The sequence below is a fragment of the Pleurodeles waltl genome, chromosome 2_1 (assembly GCF_031143425.1).
Source record: "Pleurodeles waltl isolate 20211129_DDA chromosome 2_1, aPleWal1.hap1.20221129, whole genome shotgun sequence".
Taxonomy (NCBI): Eukaryota; Metazoa; Chordata; class Amphibia; order Caudata; family Salamandridae; genus Pleurodeles; species Pleurodeles waltl.
Genome location: NC_090438.1, coordinates 125,661,627 through 125,681,260, shown reverse-complemented (window position 1 = coordinate 125,681,260; position 19,634 = coordinate 125,661,627). Strand labels below are relative to the sequence as shown.

Sequence of the window (19,634 nt, the reverse complement as noted above, 5' to 3'; positions counted from 1 at the left end):
ATCCCTCCCTTTTTAATGAGCCTCAGACTTTTCTCTTCTCAAATGTCCACCTTTCTTTGTTTATATCACATACTGTGTTCTCTCACATTTTTCCCTTTTCATTCGTACAGCCATTTTAGTCTATTTGGAACCCTGCACTCTCCATCATTCTCACTTCCTGTAAGCTCGGCACATTCGCTATCCTTCCTAACGGTCTTCTCCATATTGTCTCTCATACACTCCTTTCTCACATTTTGTTTTCACATATATAATTTTTGTACACACTCTTCTCTCAATGGACCTCTATTCTGTCTCACACGTCCCTTCTAGCATCCACTTTTCACACAGACCTTCACACCCTCACCTCTCATTGGAATTAACCCCTCACAAACACATGCACATGTTCAATTCCCTCTTTCAAATCCTTTCCCTGCAAACCCCAATTACTTGTCCTTAACCTCTCATACACTGTCTTCTCTTCGTCATATAATGCTCTTTGTCAGCCAATGCTTCACACAAGCACTTTCAGTGCAGAAACTCAAAGGTTGCTGCATTTTTAGGCTCGAGCACGCACAAGCGCTGTAGACCATGTTGTAATCTCTATGTGGGCTCCTAACCACACCCATATCACGCTCGTCACTTTCATTAGTTAGTGGGCTTGCCTTTTAAAAATTGATTGATTCCTTTTGTGAAAGGCATGCATACGTCATGCCTTTTCCTGTGTTTAGCCCTCCTCCAGCGCACCGATAAACTACTGAAAACATACGAGGCTCTGTGTTTTCAGATGGTTTGTGGACTACTTTATCTTTATCTTTTCATTTCCTGCACAGCGCAATCTCGCTGGGCAGAAGTCGAGTGCTTTGTCGACCATCAGCTCGCATTTGTGAAACTGTTTTACTTTTCATTATTAGTTTATGTGGCAAGAAAAGTGAAATAACACAGGGGTGGTAACGTGGAGATAAGGTGCTCTCCTACTGAGTGTGTACAGTAATGTAGGCTTCAAATCACATTTTTTTGAAGACGGTGCACATGCAAGGTTCCTCCCCTATTATACCCTGAAGTAACAATCAATGATTGTTAACTGTATGCATGAAAAACTGTGCAGACGTCTTCGTAAGTGTCAATTTAATCATATCAAGTCCAGTCCAAATGCAGGTCCGGTTAGGAGTTTACAACACTAATAGCTCTAATGCGAGCAAACGCGAGACCCGTTGCATTGCAAATGCTTGTTATGTTTCTTATCAACGGTTTGAATGTTGAATGATCAGTTTTAAAACGACGCTGGTGAAAACAAAGCTCAGCTCCACAATTTGGCAATATCTACTTAGAGCCCCACAGTGCACAGCCTCAGTGCTGCACACCTGTTCAAAATGTAGAGGGCCGCCGGTGTCTAGCAGATAGGGGGTTAAGCGTGGCCATTCACATCCACCGAAGATGGCTACATTATTTGTTTGTTACGACATCTCTTATGTGAGACAAAGTTTTATTTGTAAACTATATGCAATCATTTTGTTTGCTAAATATGTTTATAAAACTTCGATTGATAGACCTACCGAACTTATTTTATGTTACAAGGTAAATTATCTTATATTTGGTTTCTACCTGGCACCTTTTTGTATTTTGTGCAACCATTATGTTGTAAACATATGAAACGAATATATTGCATATTTAATAGTTTCTAATTATTTTTAAACTATATTTGCAGAGGAGTGTGCCAAACATAAAGAGATCGCATAATTGTGATACAAACTGTGATAAATCTATAAAAAGTATGGGGTTGAGCCGGCTTTAGAACTTAAGGGCTTGAGTCACTCCTTGTTCATATCACAGCTAAATATTATCTCCTTAACTCCGTGGGTCATTGAGGGCTCTTCCGGGTGCTGACCTGAGTCAGCGTTTTCTACTCACAGTAAAGATAGCTGATTGGGTTCTTCTAGGTACACATCAAAGATGCAGACATTTTCAAAGCAGCCACCTGTTGACACATCTCACCACCTTCAACCATCACACTCAGGGCACTGGTGTAAGCCACATTCCAAGACGTCTCTCAGTCTCTCTGAGAATATTTTTGTAAACTAAACTAAATTGAGATAATTTTAGAATATTATAATATTGCATAGGAATAACGTAACCAGTAAACAACGAAAGAAAAAAACCAACATTCATATTTATTGTCTATTCTACACTCTTACCCTGTGAACAGGCATGTCCGAAGCTTTTGTGGGGCTCAGGTCACAACGTGATGAGGGCCGCTTCTCAAGTTTTTCTGTCGACTCATTGTGACAACTATGGCTATATTCCTTAACAAAATATATCTAAAGAACTAAGATAAAACTGGTTTTATGATGTATAATAGATTTAGCATTAGCAGCAGGGCCCCGCTATGAGGCAAGCACCACTGGCTGCTCCTCACTTGTGACCTCCACACTTGAGACGCAGAGTTGGTTGGAAAGGGACGCGGGGCATGCAACGGCATTGGGGGGGCAGGATTGAAAGGTAAGAAGGTAGAGGGGTTGAATGATTTGACAGAAACTAGCAGGCGGAAGGGGCACTCTTGAACCAAAAACAGTCTGGTCGGTACACAACAAAGTAAATCCAAGCAGAACAAGGAGGTACATAAATTCAATCAATCAACATCATATATGTAAATAATGGTTGGATAGAGCCTAACGTAGTGAGCTAACAGCAGTCGCGGCTGGTGACTGGGCAAAGTGGCAGGGCAGGGGAACAAAACAAAAATAAAAAAAATCTATTAAAAAAAACACCTTCAACGCACCGCTCTCTGCCGCACTGCAGGCACAGGCTCCCAGCCTTCCCTGCGGCCAATCATGCTCAGAGCAGCGTTATGATTGGCTGGAGTGCCCTCGCTGGGTGCTCCAAGGCAGACAGTGAGCCTAGGCCTACTCTCTCCAACCCGGCAACACAGTGCCCTGAGTAGATTACATGTAACAGAGGATCTATTTTCAGCTTTTAAGCATGGCCCATATGATCGGCTGGTCAATAAGGTCTGGTGTTGGACAGCAATCCTAGCCCTTCAGAATTTTGTGGTGCTTTTCGCTCTATCATGGACCAAGAGGAATGGACTTTGATTGCAGTGTCAATATACCAGTTGCTACATTTGATGGGTTATGTAATAAGATTCCATGTGCAGTAAACTATGGCCACCAGATAGTGTGTCTTGTTGCAATCTATGGACTTTAAGTTGTGTTCTCACGTCATCCAATTTTCAGTAAATGAAATCATAATGGATATGTCAAAGAAGCTTAATTTGCATTAGTAACACAAGAATGATAAAAACATAGTCAAATGGGGACGTCACAATTTTTTGGACAATTTGCACTACTCCACAGGGAGAACCAGAGATGTGATTAATGGGCAAAGTCATCAGGAGTCTTGATTGAAGGTTGCAGATTTGTATAGCACACAGATTAGAAATGGGTAGCATCATATCCATCCTGTGCTTAATAGAAGAGGGCTTACGATCTACCATATGGTCACAATCAGTCATAGCCTTTCTTGTTTACTTGCTATCACAGCTACATTTCTGTGGGACTGACAACTGCTGCTATGCAGTTGCACTGGCACATAGTATCTTAGGAACCAAGGGCCAGATGTATCAAGACATTTTGCATTCGCAAACGGAGAGAATAGCAAGATTCCACTGTCTGCGAATGCAAAATCGCCTTTCACGATGTATGAAAGGCATCGCAGTGCAGTTTTAGGGAATCACAATTTTTAGCGATTCCCTAAAATTGCAACTCCAAATAGAGATTCACAATTTGTGTTTCCCTAAATAGAAAATCGCGAACAGGGAATACCTATTTGTGATTACCTATGCATATGTATCATGCATTTCCTAAATGCAAACTGGGCATTTAGGAAATGCAATTACCACCAACTCCAAGTTGGTGGTAACCATGTGCAATCTTAAAAAATTCTTTGAAAATGCATTTTTTAAAGTGCCATGAAGTGCACACGTGTCCCTAGGGTAAGTGTGAGCTTTACATGTGCACATTTATTTGTGGGGTGCATCAGAGAGGGGCTTAGGCCCCCAGTACCTTTGGATTTGCATTACCTAAATTGCGAATTCCTAAAAGGAATTTGCAAATTAGGAAATGCAAAACTATTCCCACTTATGGGCCATAGGGATAAATGGAGTCCCATTCCCTAATAGCGATTCCCTAATAATGATTACAAATTTTAAGAAATTGTTTTTAGGGAATCACTATTTTGTTACATACTATTTTGCATTTCTCAAATAGTGATTTTTTTAAACTTCGCTATTTAGGAAATGCTAAACATTACTTTGATACATCCGACCCAAAATGTTTTGCAAATCCCACAGCAAGTTATGGACTCACTATTCAGATGGGTGGATTGCTACAAAGCAAATGATTTTGGTGCCCTTGACTACATTTACATCGAGCTGGTGTCATATAAGGACAAACAGGAGATATGCAGGAAAAGGAAAATAACTTGTTCCATAAATGTGCAATCCAAATCTAACATTCACTTGTGTGTGCTCGATTCCCTAGTTCTGCACACGGCTCACTGTTCACAACAGAAGGAAACCAAAAATCATACAGTCATACTTTGTCGAGGAGACAATGGCTTCTTGGTATTAAAGTCAGGTTCTACAGAGAGACACATGCTTTCCAAACCTGACCAGCACTTTAGCACAGTCTAGGAAATGCTCATGAGGACCTCAAATATATAAGGGTTCACCAACAGACTGCAATCATGTAACCTCATCATGACGTATACTCACCACTGCTTTTTACAACACCGATAGTTGTCTGCAGATATGTTGCCATGCTACAAGCCCACCGAAAACATATATTTCTAGACCCTAACACATGATTCAGAATACACTTTATATCCAAGGCTGTTGATCCCAATCTGAGATCCATTAACATCACAAGAGGAAATATGAACAACGCACACATACAGACACATATTGACCAGGAAGACCAGTGAGCACACCTTTAGCCTCTTGCTGCCAAAGTACGCTGTTTTGTAGCCCTCTGCTGTATCCTAGACAATATTTCTATCAGATTTAATGTGCCTATGATGGGGAGAAAATTCTTCACTGTGGCATTGTTGATGATGAAGACATACCCACAGACAAGCAATTTTGGCAAGAGATGAGCACACGTGTTAACCTAAAGCAGAACTCAAACACTCCTTAACAGACACGATTCCTTGAACATACTTTCTCCACCCAATCTCCCTAACACCAAGTGAACCACAAACCTCTCTTCCTGGTGACAAGTGCCACACATATTAGCATATTACCATGAAAACATTTTTCCCTCTTGGCCGCATAGGGTTGTGGCTGTGTCACACGTAGTCCAGACATGCCTCTTGAATGCCAAAGCAACCCACAGAAGGATTGCTCTCATCCTAAAGGTGATGAGCTCGTAGATGGCTCTGTTGTGCTGTGCTCATGTCCCTACAAAATTAGAAGACCATATGTTTGCCTTTGTAATTCCAACAATGATATTATGGTAGTGAATGCATTTATAATTTCAAGATAGCTGGTGGCTGATGCTTAGTCAAATTTGACCCAGTAAGATTTGTAATAGCATTCTTCATAGTAGGTCTTTGGTTTGGTGCATGTGTGGTCGTCAGTTTCAGGTGAAAAATACTCTGGGCCTGATTGAGATCTTGGCAGACGTGTTGCTCCATCACAACGGTGACTAATATCCTGTCCACCGAAATATTAATCCCATTATATTTCATGGGATTTATATTTCGGCGGACGGAATATCCGTCAGAATTGTGATGGAGTAACTCGTCCGTCAAGATCTAAATCAGGCCCTATTTTCTTTGCTGGTGTCTGTCAAGGAATGAAGGGCTGAATTGTCTGGCGCTGCTTGCGTTAATTGGTCTTGTTAGTTACTGTGGTCTTTGTGCAGTCTCCCTTTGATGGATTGCCCGTTGAGAGCCAAGCAGTCATGCAGCACACGCTGGTGTACGCCAACAGTGAGAAACATGCACATGCCTAATCAATCCCCCAACTACACATGAAAGACATACAAGTACCCAGGTATATACCAGACATTAGGATCAAGCCATCCCACTGCCTGTCAGAAGAAGGAATGTTCAGTGTTAGTCGTGATGCTACCATCTAGTAGTAACATGCCACCCTTACTGCCAAAACAATCACTTGTGGACCTGAGATACAGACACAGACAGAGGTTTTCTGATTGGAGACTATAGAGAGGCCCTCTCTCCTGCCTTCCTCAGAGAGCACACACCTTATATTTCTAACCCAGGAGGTTTAAGAAAGTGCTGCGGATGAAATGTGGCAAGTCCCCATCCAGAATACTAGCATATGCTGGACCTGTTGAAATTCTGAACCAGTGACAGACAATATATGGGTCAACTGCATGCATGGGCAACAGTCCAGGAACATCATTTTCCTGGTGAATATGACAATTGTATTAGTTATTTTCCTGGTGTTTTAATTAAATAATAAATTCCCACCTTAAAGAAAAAATATATAGTTTTATTATGCTTTAATACTGAGGAAAAGGGATGTATAGAATTAATTAAATGATTTAAGTATATTCTAATAAACAAAAAGTTACATTATTGTTTAAATTAAAACATATTTGTTAACCTATTTAATATCTAAATAATTATGTACTATGTTTAGATTTTTTAACAGTAATTAGAATTTATTTATATTGTTAACTATTTAAAGTAATTGAATTTAATTTAACACAATTTCCTATGGGGTTCTATTTAAAGTCTCTACCTTCATTATTTTCTATAGGAGGGTGTTGCAGAACCAGTGGTTGGCCATTTTTGGTGCTAAACTTACTACTGTTATTTTGCAAAAATACTTTAGAAGTGCAGTTTGTGAATAGCATTTTGAAGTATGTTTTGTAGTACTATATTGTTGGACTACAAAGCTGTATTGAAAATGCAGTTTATGATTCAGGACCAATTTCTGTACTATAGGCTAAATGTCACAGTAGCAAGCATTCTTAAACAAAGCACTTTCAGTTATTTTGGATAAATCACTAGGCTGTTAATCAAAGAAAATTACTCACTGCGAAGATTGTCCACCCTACGGATTTGTTCCAAGGCTTCTCTGATTTTGCTTGTATCTTCACCCACAGAAGTAACAATGCCAACTGGCAGACCTTTGTTCCGAAGGGCATTTGCAACCTTACTGCCCGTGTCTTTCCAGAGGTCCTCATTGGATGAAATGATTCCGACGTGTGCCCACTGGAAATACTTCATTACATTGAAAAGGACCCTGATGGCTGACGGAAGAGTCCTTGCAAATGTAGGATAGCTTTTCACGTTGTCTAATTCAGAGTTGATACATGCCCAGGAGAATACAGCTTTATTCCAGTTTTTGCCTAAGAGGGTGGCTGCGTCACAGTATCCTGGGTTTGAAAGACCAATGAACCCTGATGCCACCCCAGAATAAGACAGAAAACTTGAAAGAGCTTTAGAAGTTTGGCAATCTTCTTCAAGTATCACATAGTTGAAGGGGATCCCGATATCTAACGATGAGTCCCTGTTGATGCGCTCGATGGCTAGCTTGGCGGCAACACTGGGCAGGGCTTTGGAAAACAATGGATCGCAGGACCATGGACCTACAACGCCAACTCTGTATGGAATGGAATACACTAGCTGTGGAAAGAGGACTATGGTTATCAGAGACCAGTAAAGGAATATCCTTGCTGAGAAATTTGAAAATGTAATGTATTCCCTTTTGGTGCATCTTGGATGATTGGTAAATCTTAAGACACAGGTATTAAAAGGCCAAGACTCCTGTTGCATTGCACTCCTGCTTTTTACAGTACAGGTTGATGAAATGGTATCCAATATTTACTCCCCTTTAGTCATGAGATAGTCACAGTTGCATTACCCATCACCTGGTAAAGAAATAAACATGTATTATTATTAACCTCCATAATGTTTATGTTTATTAGAGGCATTTCCCAGTAAACTCATTATACTTACCTTGTGTTTACTGTTTAGAATCCTCTATCTTATAAAGGTAGAGGTGCTCAAGCCAATGAACACTTAAGCTCTGGCTCTACCTTTTTAGATCTGATTGAAGAGAATTTTACCTTTCATTCATTACTACTGAATTTGCCAAAAACATATATCAAAGATCCCCATTAACCACATCAGAATTTTCTGAAAACTAGACAACCAGAGGAGTTCAGTGTGGTGCACTTGCACAAATCCTGCTAATACTTCCTACCCAGAATGCCCTGCAAATGTCAAATTTCAGATAAAATCACAGAATTTCCTCACATTTCTGTTGGAGAACATTCCAGAATCTGTGAGAAATGGTGCAAGTACTATGAACCAGCTTTTCCTTATTTCTCCCCGTAAAAATGGTACTCCACTTGTCAGGATCGGTCCATTACCCGTGACAGGAACAGCCCAGAAGCACACAGTGGAAATGCCAGGAATTTTGCTTTGAAAAGTGCATTGATTAATGGCAGTATTTAGGTCTGGGTTAAGCAAGCACCCAGTGAAACCCACCAACCCTACATATGTCTGAAAGTTAGACACCTGGCAGAGTTCAGAGTAGTAAAGCTTGCAGGAAGCACAACCTGGCCATAGAAAGTGGTAGGAAATTGTGGCTAAGCATCGTTTTTATGTTCACAGGACATTCTGGGTAAGAAACCCCTTTTTTAATCCATGCAAACTAAACTGCCCTGGATTCTCCTCATTTTCTAGACTTCAGAAATGCCCTGGGTTGCTAGGGTTCCCAGGGAGGTGGATGACCCTGGGTCCAACCGTTGCAGCCATCTTCATGGAAACCCTGTGGTACCTCTTCGATTGAGATCAGTACTCTGGGGTTCAGCTGTGTCAATGAGCACCAATCACATTGAAAGCAGACAGAGCTTTTAGGCTCCATCTGTTTTCTTTTTTATTCACATTTAGTGGTGATAATAAAGTCACTGGTATTAAATATATAGATATTGGTCTTAGGATGCAAGAGAAACTCTTCACTTTCAGCTTGAGGTAGGGCCCTGACAATAAAATCTTTACGGTGTTAGCACCAGAGGGATTCCGAGTCTTAGGTGCCAGAGCATAACTTCCACATCAACTGAACTCCAAGGTTAGTGAATGTAGGAAAGTACCATCTTGCCTGGCATGTTACCCCCATTTTTCACTGTATATATGTTGTTTTAGTTGTATGTGTCACTGGGACCCTGGTAACCCAGGGCCCCAGTGCTCATAAGTGTGCCTGATTGTGTTACCTGTGTAGTGACTAACTGTCTCACTGAGGCTCTGCTAATCAGAACCTCAGTGGTTATGCTCTCTCATTTCTTTCCAAATTGTCACTAACAGGCTAGTGACCATTTTTACCAATTTACATTGGCTTACTGGAACACCCTTATAATTCCCTAGTATATGGTACTGAGGTACCCAGGGTATTGGGGTTCCAGGAGATCCCTATGGGCTGCAGCATTTCTTTTGCCACCCATAGGGAGCTCTGACAATTCTTACACAGGCCTGCCACAGCAGCCTGAGTGAAATAACGTCCACGTTATTTCACAGCCATTTTACACTGCACTTAAGTAACTTATAAGTCACCTATATGTCTAACCTTTACCTGGTAAAGGTTAGGTGCAAAGTTACTTAGTGTGAGGGCACCCTGGCACTAGCCAAGGTGCCCCCACATTGTTCAGAGCCAATTCCCTGAACTTTGTGAGTGCGGGGACACCATTACACGTGTGCACTACATATAGGTCACTACCTATATGTAGCTTCACAATGGTAACTCCGAATATGGCCATGTAACATGTCTAGGATCATGGAATTGCCCCCTCTATGCCATCCTGGCATAGTTGGCACAATCCCATGATCCCAGTGGTCTGTAGCACAGACCCTGGTACTGCCAAACTGCCCTTCCTGGGGTTTCACTGCAGCTGCTGCTGCTGCCAACCCCTCAGACAGGCATCTGCCCTCCTGGGGTCCAGCCAGGCCTGGCCCAGGATGGCAGAACAAAGAACTTCCTCTGAGAGAGGGTGTGACACCCTCTCCCTTTGGAAAATGGTGTGAAGGCAGGGGAGGAGTAGCCTCCCCCAGCCTCTGGAAATGCTTTCTTGGGCACAGATGTGCCCAATTCTGCATAAGCCAGTCTACACCGGTTCAGGGGACCCCTTAGCCCTGCTCTGGCGTGAAACTGGACAAAGGAAAGGGGAGTGACCACTCCCCTGACCTGCACCTCCCCTGGGAGGTGTCCAGAGCTCCTCCAGTGTGCTCCAGACCTCTGCCATCTTGGAAACAGAGGTGCTGCTGGCACACTGGACTGCTCTGAGTGGCCAGTGCCACCAGGTGACGTCAGAGACTCCTTGTGATAGGCTCCTTCAGGTGTTGCTAGCCTATCCTCTCTCCTAGGTAGCCAAACCCTCTTTTCTGGCTATTTAGGGTCTCTGTCTCTGGGGAAACTTTAGATAACGAATGCAAGAGCTCATCCGAGTTCCTCTGCATCTCTCTCTTCACCTTCTGCCAAGGAATCGACTGCTGACCGCGCTGGAAGCCTGCAAACCTGCAACATAGTAGCAAAGACGACTACTGCAACTCTGTAACGCTGATCCTGCCGCCTTCTCGGCTGTTTTCCTGCTTGTGCATGCTGTGGGGGTAGTCTGCCTCCTCTCTGCACCAGAAGCTCTGAAGAAATCTCCTGTGGGTCGACGGAATCTTCCCCCTGCAACCGCAGGCACCAAAAAGCTGCATTACCGGTCCCTTGGGTCTCCTCTCAGCACAACGAGCGAGGTCCCTCGAATCCAGCGACTCTGTCCAAGTGACCCCCACAGTCCAGTGACTCTTCAGTCCAAGTTTGGTGGAGGTAAGTCCTTGCCTCACCTCGCTGGGCTGCATTGCTGGGAACCGCGACTTTTGCAGCTACTCCGGCCCCTGTGCACTTCCGGCGGAAATCCTTTGTGCACAGCCAAGCCTGGGTCCACGGCACTCTAACCTGCATTGCACAACTTTCTAAGTTGGTCTCCGGCGACGTGGGACTCCTTTGTGTAACTTCGGGTGAGCACCGTTTCACGCATCCTCGTAGTGCCTGTTTCTGGCACTTCTCTGGTTGCTACCTGCTGCTGAGAGGGCTCCTTGTCTTGCTCGACATCTCCTCTCTCTCCTGGTCCAATTTGCGACCTCCTGGTCCCTCCAGGGCCACAGCAGCGTCCAAAAACGCTAACCGCACAATTTGCAGCTAGCAAGGCTTGTTGGCGTTCTTTCGGCGGGAAAACACTTCTGCACGACTCTCCACGACGAGAGGGATCCGTCCACCAAAGGGGAAGTCTCTAGCCCTTTTCGTTCCTGCAGAAACCTCAGCTTCTTCTGTCCAGTAGAAGCTTCTTTGCATCCACAGCTGGCATTTCCTGGGCATATGCCCATCTCCGACTTGCTCGTGACTTTTGGACTTGGTCCCCTTGTTCCACAGGTACCCTAGATTGGAAATCCACAGTTGTTGCATTGTTGGTTTGTGTCTTTCCTGCATTATTCCTCTAACACGACTTCTTTGTCCTTAGGGGAACTTTAGTGCACTTTGCACTTACTTTTCAGGGTCTTGGGGAGGGTTATTTTTCTAACTCTCACTATTTTCTAATAGTCCCAGCGACCCTCTACAAGGTCACATAGGTTTGGGGTCCATTCGTGGTTCGCATTCCACTTTTGGAGTATATGGTTTGTGTTGCCCCTATCCCTATGTTTCCCCATTGCATCCTATTGTAACCATACATTGTTTGCACTGTTTTCTAAGACTATACTGCATATTTTTGCTATTGTGTATATATATCTTGTGTATATTTCCTATCCTCTCACTGAGGGTACACTCTAAGATACTTTGGCATATTGTCATAAAAATAAAGTACCTTTATTTTTAGTATAACTGTGTATTGTGTTTTCTTATGATATTGTGCATATGACACTAAGTGGTACTGTAGTAGCTTCACACGTCTCCTAGTTCAGCCTAAGCTGCTCTGCTAAGCTACCATTATCTATCAGCCTAAGCTGCTAGACACCCTATACACTAATAAGGGATAACTGGGCCTGGTGCAAGGTGCAAGTACCCCTTGGTACTCACTACAAGCCAGTCCAGCCTCCTACAGTGAAAACTTAGTGTGAGGTTAGATCTCAGATAGGACAGTGGAACCCGGGTGTATAGGCCTGTATCTGAGGAGATGAGGCTGATCCTAGCATGTTCATAGCTTGCCAGGGCACATGGGACTGTAAGAGGCATTTGATGGTAAAACATTGTGCACCTCAGTCTGTATCTGGCATATAACAGCTGTACCTGGGCATAGGAGGCACTACGGGCAGATGATGGCAGTGTTTAGGCATATGAAAGATGTAGCTCTCCAACTATGGCAGTTCCTTGGCACATGAGGCTATCCCAGGGTATGACGATTTATCTGGCATGTGACGGCTGTGGGCACACAAAGGCCATGTAATATATATATATTGATTCTCCTTTGGCATATTAGCGTATTCCTATAATATGAGGTTGTACACAACCACAGTACCTGTGATGTAACACTAGATTTAAGCATCTATCACCGAAGTATCTGAGACTGTACATATAGCATCTGATGGTTCTATATGAATGTATGGTGCTACAGTTAGTGATGACTACCTATAGACTCTGAGTTAAGGAAGGCTCAGTGGAAAGCCATGATTTTATGAAATGACTGAAATGATGTCAAGATACAAAGGTATGTAGTCTCTGTTGCCTGATTTCAGATTATAGTATTGGCTTTTCTACATTGATTTCAATAGCTTCTAAATCCAGCTTGATGAAAAAAAAATGTTGACACTTCAGGCCCTAATATTCCTGTATTGAGATAACAGATTTCCACATTGGGTAACTTCTATTTTCTTAAAAACGTCCCTTTTTAGAAAATGGAGAGATATTAGTGGATTTTAACTTTCCTATTTACTAATATTTTATGCTAAAACACAATTAGCCTGGCACCTTCATACCTTCAGGTAATGAACAGGCTGGGGTAACAGCTCAGTTCTAGGTCTGTAAAAAATTGAAATTACGCTGCATAATTCACATAATTACGGGAATACCATGTTACACTTCAAATTCCCAAAACTTTGCCATTATGTCACTTCACATAATTGTGCTCCATTGACTGTAAAAAATTACTGCAAATCCACCATTCGCTGTAAAAATTGACAGTAAGCGCATGGTAACAACAAAACTATTATGAAGTCCAATACCAATTATTATTTTTCAAAGGTTCAGACTTTATTTCTTCTTCTCCACTCTGTGCCTTCCTACCGCCTCGCTCGTCCTTCACACAACGTTCTATCCTGCCCTTCAGTTCCCCAACCCTCCGACCAAACCATTCTCCCTCTCCCATAGGGGAGCAGAATATACCACTATGAACCTAGCCATGAATGCATTATCATTACATTACTTTATCAATAAAACTAATTAACTAACAACATTAATTATTAAATAACCTTAAATATATGAAACCATCTACATATAAACTTTTTGCCTTTATGACATTGAATTAAGACATAACACATCTTCCCCTTGCAATAAAATAAATGACAAGAATTTATTGTGGATCAAATTAATTATGCCTAAAAATTGTGAATGTTCCAGAACCAAGGGTGTGCTTCGTACTATTGTTCGTCTATTTAGTATAATCCTTACTCCATACTGGAGGTTTGGTCATACGAACACTTGGAGTCCTCTGCAGAGTGTTCCGGGACCCCATCTGTGTAGTTCCACTTGTTGTAGAATTTTCTCCTGAGTTCTTGGCTGTGATTGGATTTGCATACTTTGCAATTCTGTCCATGATGCTCCAGACTTGTCCATTTTCCAAAACCACAACATTTTTTTTACTTTAGAAATGCAAAAGGGGCTCATGAACTTAGTCTCCTTTAATCCTACTTTCGAGTATCCTACTGGTTTCCTGATCATCACCTGATCCCCCACCTTCCAGCATTGCTTTTTTACTCCAAATTTAGTATTATACCTTTCCCTATACTTTTCTTGGTGCATTGATATGTTTGTATTATCGTATGGGGTTGCATTCTCACTCCGTCTTCCCCCACCCAGCCAGGAAGGATAGAATTTAGTACAAGGTTCCCTGCCTCGTAACGCTGATAAGGGTGATATTTTTGTAACCGAGTTGGGAATGGTATGATAGGCCCATAGCATTTCTCTAATGGCATTCTCCACATTCAATCGGTTAATACTTGCTAATTGGATACACTCTTTTATCATTCGATTGGCCCGTTCCGCTAAGCCATTGGCTCTGGGGCAATACAATGCAGTCGTGTAATGTTTCACCCCGACCGATTCCAAAAACTGTTTCATTGAACTCGAAGTTAATTAGACCCCGTTATCAGTTATGAGAATTTCAGGAATTCCCTCTACGCTAAATACATTTTTTAGAAAGTTAATGACTGAATCGGTGGTAATTTGGTTAACCAGTTTAGTGGTGATCCAATGTGATTGGTAATCTATAAGTATGATAGCAAATTTTGCTGGGAGCCCAGTGTAATTAAGGGGGCCAATGATGTCTAACGCTAATTTAATCCATGGCTTGGCAGGAATCTGCAATGGAGAAATGGGTGTTTCACGTATTATCTTAGTTTTGTCACTTAGTGCACAAATGGAACATCCCTTGACTTCATTCTCGATCATGGAGTCCATATTAGGAAACCAAAATCTTTCTCTTACTCTGGCCTTAGTAAGACTTCTCCCTAGATGACCCTCATGAGCAAGTTTTATAATCTTTTGTTTGAGGTTCTGAGGGGGTATAATTTTATCATTCCTGAGAACAATATTGTCTTTTTCGTTAATTTCTAGCCTCACCTCCCAAAAGTCTTTGATGATGTCCTCTAGGTCTTTTTTTTTAAGGGCCATCCTTCTTGTGCCTTCAATCTCAAAAGAGTTAAGGTATTATCTTGTTGACATGCTGATTTCCACTCCTCATCACTAATGGAGGGTAAGTCATTCGATAAAATGGGGAATTCCGTAGTGTCAAATGTTTCTACATAGTCTAACGGGGCTCTCGAGAGGAAGTCTGCTGCATAATTCTTATCTCCTGGTAGATATTCAACTGTAAAACAGAAATTTTCCAGAGCTAATATCCATCTAGCTATCCGGGGTGTGCTATTATTGAATCCCTTGGTGGAAAATACATATACTAAGGGTTTGTGGTCCGTGCGTAAGGTGAACTGAGTGCCCCATAGGAAAAATTTAAAATGTTTTACTGCCCAAAAACATGCTAGAGTTTCTCTTTCAATAACAGAATAATTAGCTTCAGCTTTATTTAAGGTCCTAGACGCGAATGCCACTATCCTCTCCTTACCATCTATAATTTGCGACAAAGTGGCACCCAGCCCTAGTTTGCTGGCATCAGTTGTAAGAAACGTTTTTCTATTGTGGTCGAAATTACACAAGTATGGAGCATTTACAATGGCTGATTTAATTTTCTTAAATGCATTGTCATGGCATTCGTTCCAGTTGTAAGGAACATGATTTTTCAACAGCTCTCTAAGGTCTGAAGAGATAGATGAGAAATTTTGTACATACTTCGTCATGAAATCGACAAGGCCAAGAAAGGACCTTAATTAATCTTTATTTTTAGGTGCTTTGGCGTTCATTACTGCGTCAACCAGGGAACTTTTAGGTTTGAAGTCGTCTTTTGATATGATATGCCCCAAATATTCCACCGAATTTACCTTCAACCGGTATTTTTCTTTTTTTAGTGTGAGTCCTGCTGTTTTTAATTTTCCAAGAACAATTCTAAGAATTCTGTCATGTTCTTCCTCTGTTGCTCCATATATAAGTACATCGTCTTGGAAGCAGAGAGTATTGGATACATTGCCCAAAATGTTTTGCATAATCTTTTGGAAGCCTGCAGCAGCTGATGCCAGACCAAAAGGCATTCTATTAAACATGTAGGATCCAAATGGAGTAGTGAAGGCTGTAAGCCATTTGGAATCAGGGTGCAGTTCAACTTGATGGTATGCACTAGAGAGGTCTAGAACTGAGAAGCATGATGCCTCCCCCATGGTGCTTAATATTTCGTGTATTCTGGGGAGTGGGTGCCTTTCGACCCAGATGTTTTTGTTTAGGTCTCTTAAATCCATGCAGATTCTGATCTCATTGCAATTATTTTTCTTGGCCACCACAATGGGGGCCAACCATTCTGAGCACTCAATGGGTTGAATATTTCCTCGTGATTCTAATTTCTCGAACTCTTTTTTGACTGACTGTCTCAGCAAGTGTGGAATTGGTCTGGTTTTATGTACAATGGGCTTATTTTGGGGCTTGAGTTTAATCTTATGTTGAAAAATTTTCAATAGACCTAATCTTTCACAAACAATTTCTGGGAACTCTTGAATGAAAACTTCACCGGAACTAGAATCTTCAATACACAGTACTTGTTCAGGATTATTTGGATCCAGTTTTATTCCCAGTTCCTTTTGATGTTGCCAACCTAACAAGTTGGAACCTTCCTCTACAACATAGATCTTCCCAACTGTGGACCTATTTTTGAAAGAAATGATACCTTTAAACATGCCCTTCAAGACGATAGGGTCTCTGTTGTATCCTTTAGGGCTAATATCAGGATTTTGCAGCTCCATTATGTTACCATCTTGAATCCTGTTAAAGTCTGCAGCACTTATTATAGTGAACGGTGAACATGAGTCAGCATACACTTTTATCCTTTCATCATTAATTGCAATTGTACACACCGGGTATTGGGTGTTGATTTTTTCATCTGTGTTCACCTGTAGAATAATTTTCTTAACCAACTGTGGTAGTTCTTCAGATTTTTTGCTATCCCCATATTTGGAATTATCTTTACATACCCTTGCAAAATGGCCTTTTTTATTGCATTTTCTGCAAACTGCAGATCTTGCTTGACAAGTGGTGGAATTAGCAAGGTGATTGTTACTTCCACAATGGAAGCATGTTAAATTCGTCCTGTTACTATTATACTTTTGGGGTTGTTTTTCATAACTTTTAATTTTGAGAATTTTCTCCTCTTTTACTTCCTCCGTGACCTTGTTTATATGTACCTCTGGGGGAGGGGAATTAATCTCCTGTAGACAAATTGCAGTATGTTCAATTGATTTTGCTAATTCAATTGCTTCTATTAAACCTGGTTGCTTCTGTAGAAGCTTTTCTTGTATTTTTATATTGTTAGTGCAACAAACTAATTGATCTCTGATTAACGAATCGTTTAGCTCTCCAAACTCACATAATGTACTTAATCCCCTTAGAGCAGCAATATAGTTCGTTACACTTTCCTGTTTGCCTTGGCAACAGGAAAAAAAAAATTATGTCGTTCTAGCACCACATTGATTCTGTCTCCAAATTGCTTTTCCAGCTTAGAGTATGTAGTAACATACTCATCCTGGGCTTGACCCTCAGGGATTAGTGGATCAGGAAGGGATTCATATATTTTCCTCCCATGAGTTCCCAAATTATAAAGCAAAATATGTTGCTTCCTAATGGGGTTGAACTTATCCCCTCCAATTGCAATTAGGTATGATTCAAAAATTTTAAACCAATCTTTCCATGGGATGTTTGGTTCACCCATCTCGTTCAAGAAAGGAATTGGTTGGGACATCCCTGCTGCTGCCATTGTAATAAAATACGTATAAACATATAACACAATAAGACTACACGAAATTCTAATTAGTTACTATTCAACTAAACACTTCAATGTGTACATTAATATCAGGTAATGTGCAATAATAATCAAAAGGTGTGTTACAATTGATTTCAACCTTGTAGATTACAGTTAGTTTATTCTCCTAAGCAAGTAAAATTAGATTAATGCATTAAAAACGATGAATATGCTGTCTTCAGAAGAAAAAAAACAACAAATTAAGTAAGTCGTACAATTGGAAAAATGAAAATAGTGTTAAGTTGTCAACAATCCTACAACATTATTTTATTGAAACGCTGTGTCTAACAGTGAGGTCTCTGCCAAGCAACACAATGAAAGGAATGCTGTGCCTGTCAGCGTGTGTTCTGACAGGCGGAATTGGTGACCTGACTGGAAGTGTGGCAATTGGGATGAATGCTGTGCCTGTCAGCGTAGGCTCTGACTGGCAAATGTGTCGTAGTTGAAAGAACGATGCGCTTGTACGCGTAGGTTGAGACAACTATTAATATTATGAATGTTGGGGCTGGAAACGAGAACGCAGAACGCAGAAAACCGCTGATTCAATGCTGTGCCTGTCAGCGTAGGCTTTTGACAGGCGGGAATGGTGTCCAGAAAGTGTCACACCTAGTATGAATGCTGTGCCTGTCAGCGCTGACTCTGACAGGCGATGTGTCGTAGTTAAAAGAAAACGGTGATCACGGCAGGAAACACCACCAATCTCATGCCGTGCTTGTCAGCTAAAGGAACGGTGGGATCGGCGGTAACGGCTTCAGCTATGCACGAACAAATTCTACAGCCGTTTCCCTGAAGTGGATTCCCCGTGATGGTGTTGCTTGACGTTACGCGTCAGCACACCGAGGCCAATTAGGAATTCCTGCCTCAGGGCGGCTCTTCATGTTCATCGAACTCCGGATGAACTCTGGTCAGCTGTGTCAGCACACCGAGGCAATTAGGAATTCCTGCCTCAGGGCGGCTCTTGTGCTCGCCGAACGTGCTCAGCTGTGCCTGAACGGATTATTCAATTGGAGCGAACGTGAGTAATAACTGGTGGCACTTATATTGCGTAACAGCAGTAAAAATCAATTTGAAGCCGAAATAGTCAGTGTTATATTCCAATGCCAGTCGTATTATTAACAGCAGTGAAGAAATTCGATTTTAAGCAAAAATAGTCAGTGTTACATTCCAATGCTTTCCGTATCGCCTGAGGAATATGTCCATATAACTTATACAAAATAAAACAGAAGGACACAGGATAGGTGGTACCGTAACCAACATGCAAAGGGGTGGAGAAGAACGTGCCCCCTTACGCACTCCTCGTCGCCAGTATTATAAAGTCCAATACCAATTATTATTTTTCAAAGGTTCAGACTTTATTTCTTCTTCTCCACTCTGTGCCTTCCTACCGCCTCGCTCTTTCTTCACACAACGTTCTATCCTGCCCTTCAGTTCCCCAACCTTCCGACCAAACCATTCTACCTCTCCCATAGGGGAGCAGAATATACCACTATGAACCTAGCCATGAATGCATTATCATTACATTACTTTATCAATAAAACTAATTAACTAACAACATTAATTATTAAATAACCTTAAATATATGAAACCTTCTACATATAAACTTTTTGCCTTTATGACATTGAATTAAGACATAACAAAAACACGAATGGCAGTTGTTTGTGGGACTTTTGTATTTTTGCACTTTTTTAGCACACTGTTTTTTACAACAAAACGCATCCTTGAGAAAGGACACATTGCATGTTAAAATATTATACAAAGTGACGGATTTGCATTTTGCATAACTGTGCGCAATTTTGCCGAAATTTTGATTAATTACAATAAATTCCTAAAACCTATACCATTTGTCAACAAACATTCAAATGTAGACCCAGCCATAATTCAACTCATAAACAATTTTAACTAAAAGGGCCACTTGGTATCTAAGATATATGAACTCCTGCTGCCAAAATCATCAGAACACCTACCACAGACAATGTAAAA

The 19,634-nt window shown here is 41.4% G+C and overlaps 1 protein-coding gene across 1 annotated transcript in view; it reads right to left on the bottom strand.

Annotated features, from left to right (window-relative positions):
* Positions 1 to 19,634, bottom strand: part of GUCY2F (guanylate cyclase 2F, retinal) — a 428,460-nt gene that overhangs the window by 371,200 nt on the left and 37,626 nt on the right. The window contains exon 2 of the mRNA XM_069211537.1: positions 7,041 to 7,877. Within this exon, the coding sequence (XP_069067638.1) occupies positions 7,041 to 7,782 (742 nt within the window). The 5' untranslated portion in view covers positions 7,783 to 7,877. The remainder of the gene's footprint in view (positions 1 to 7,040; positions 7,878 to 19,634) is intronic.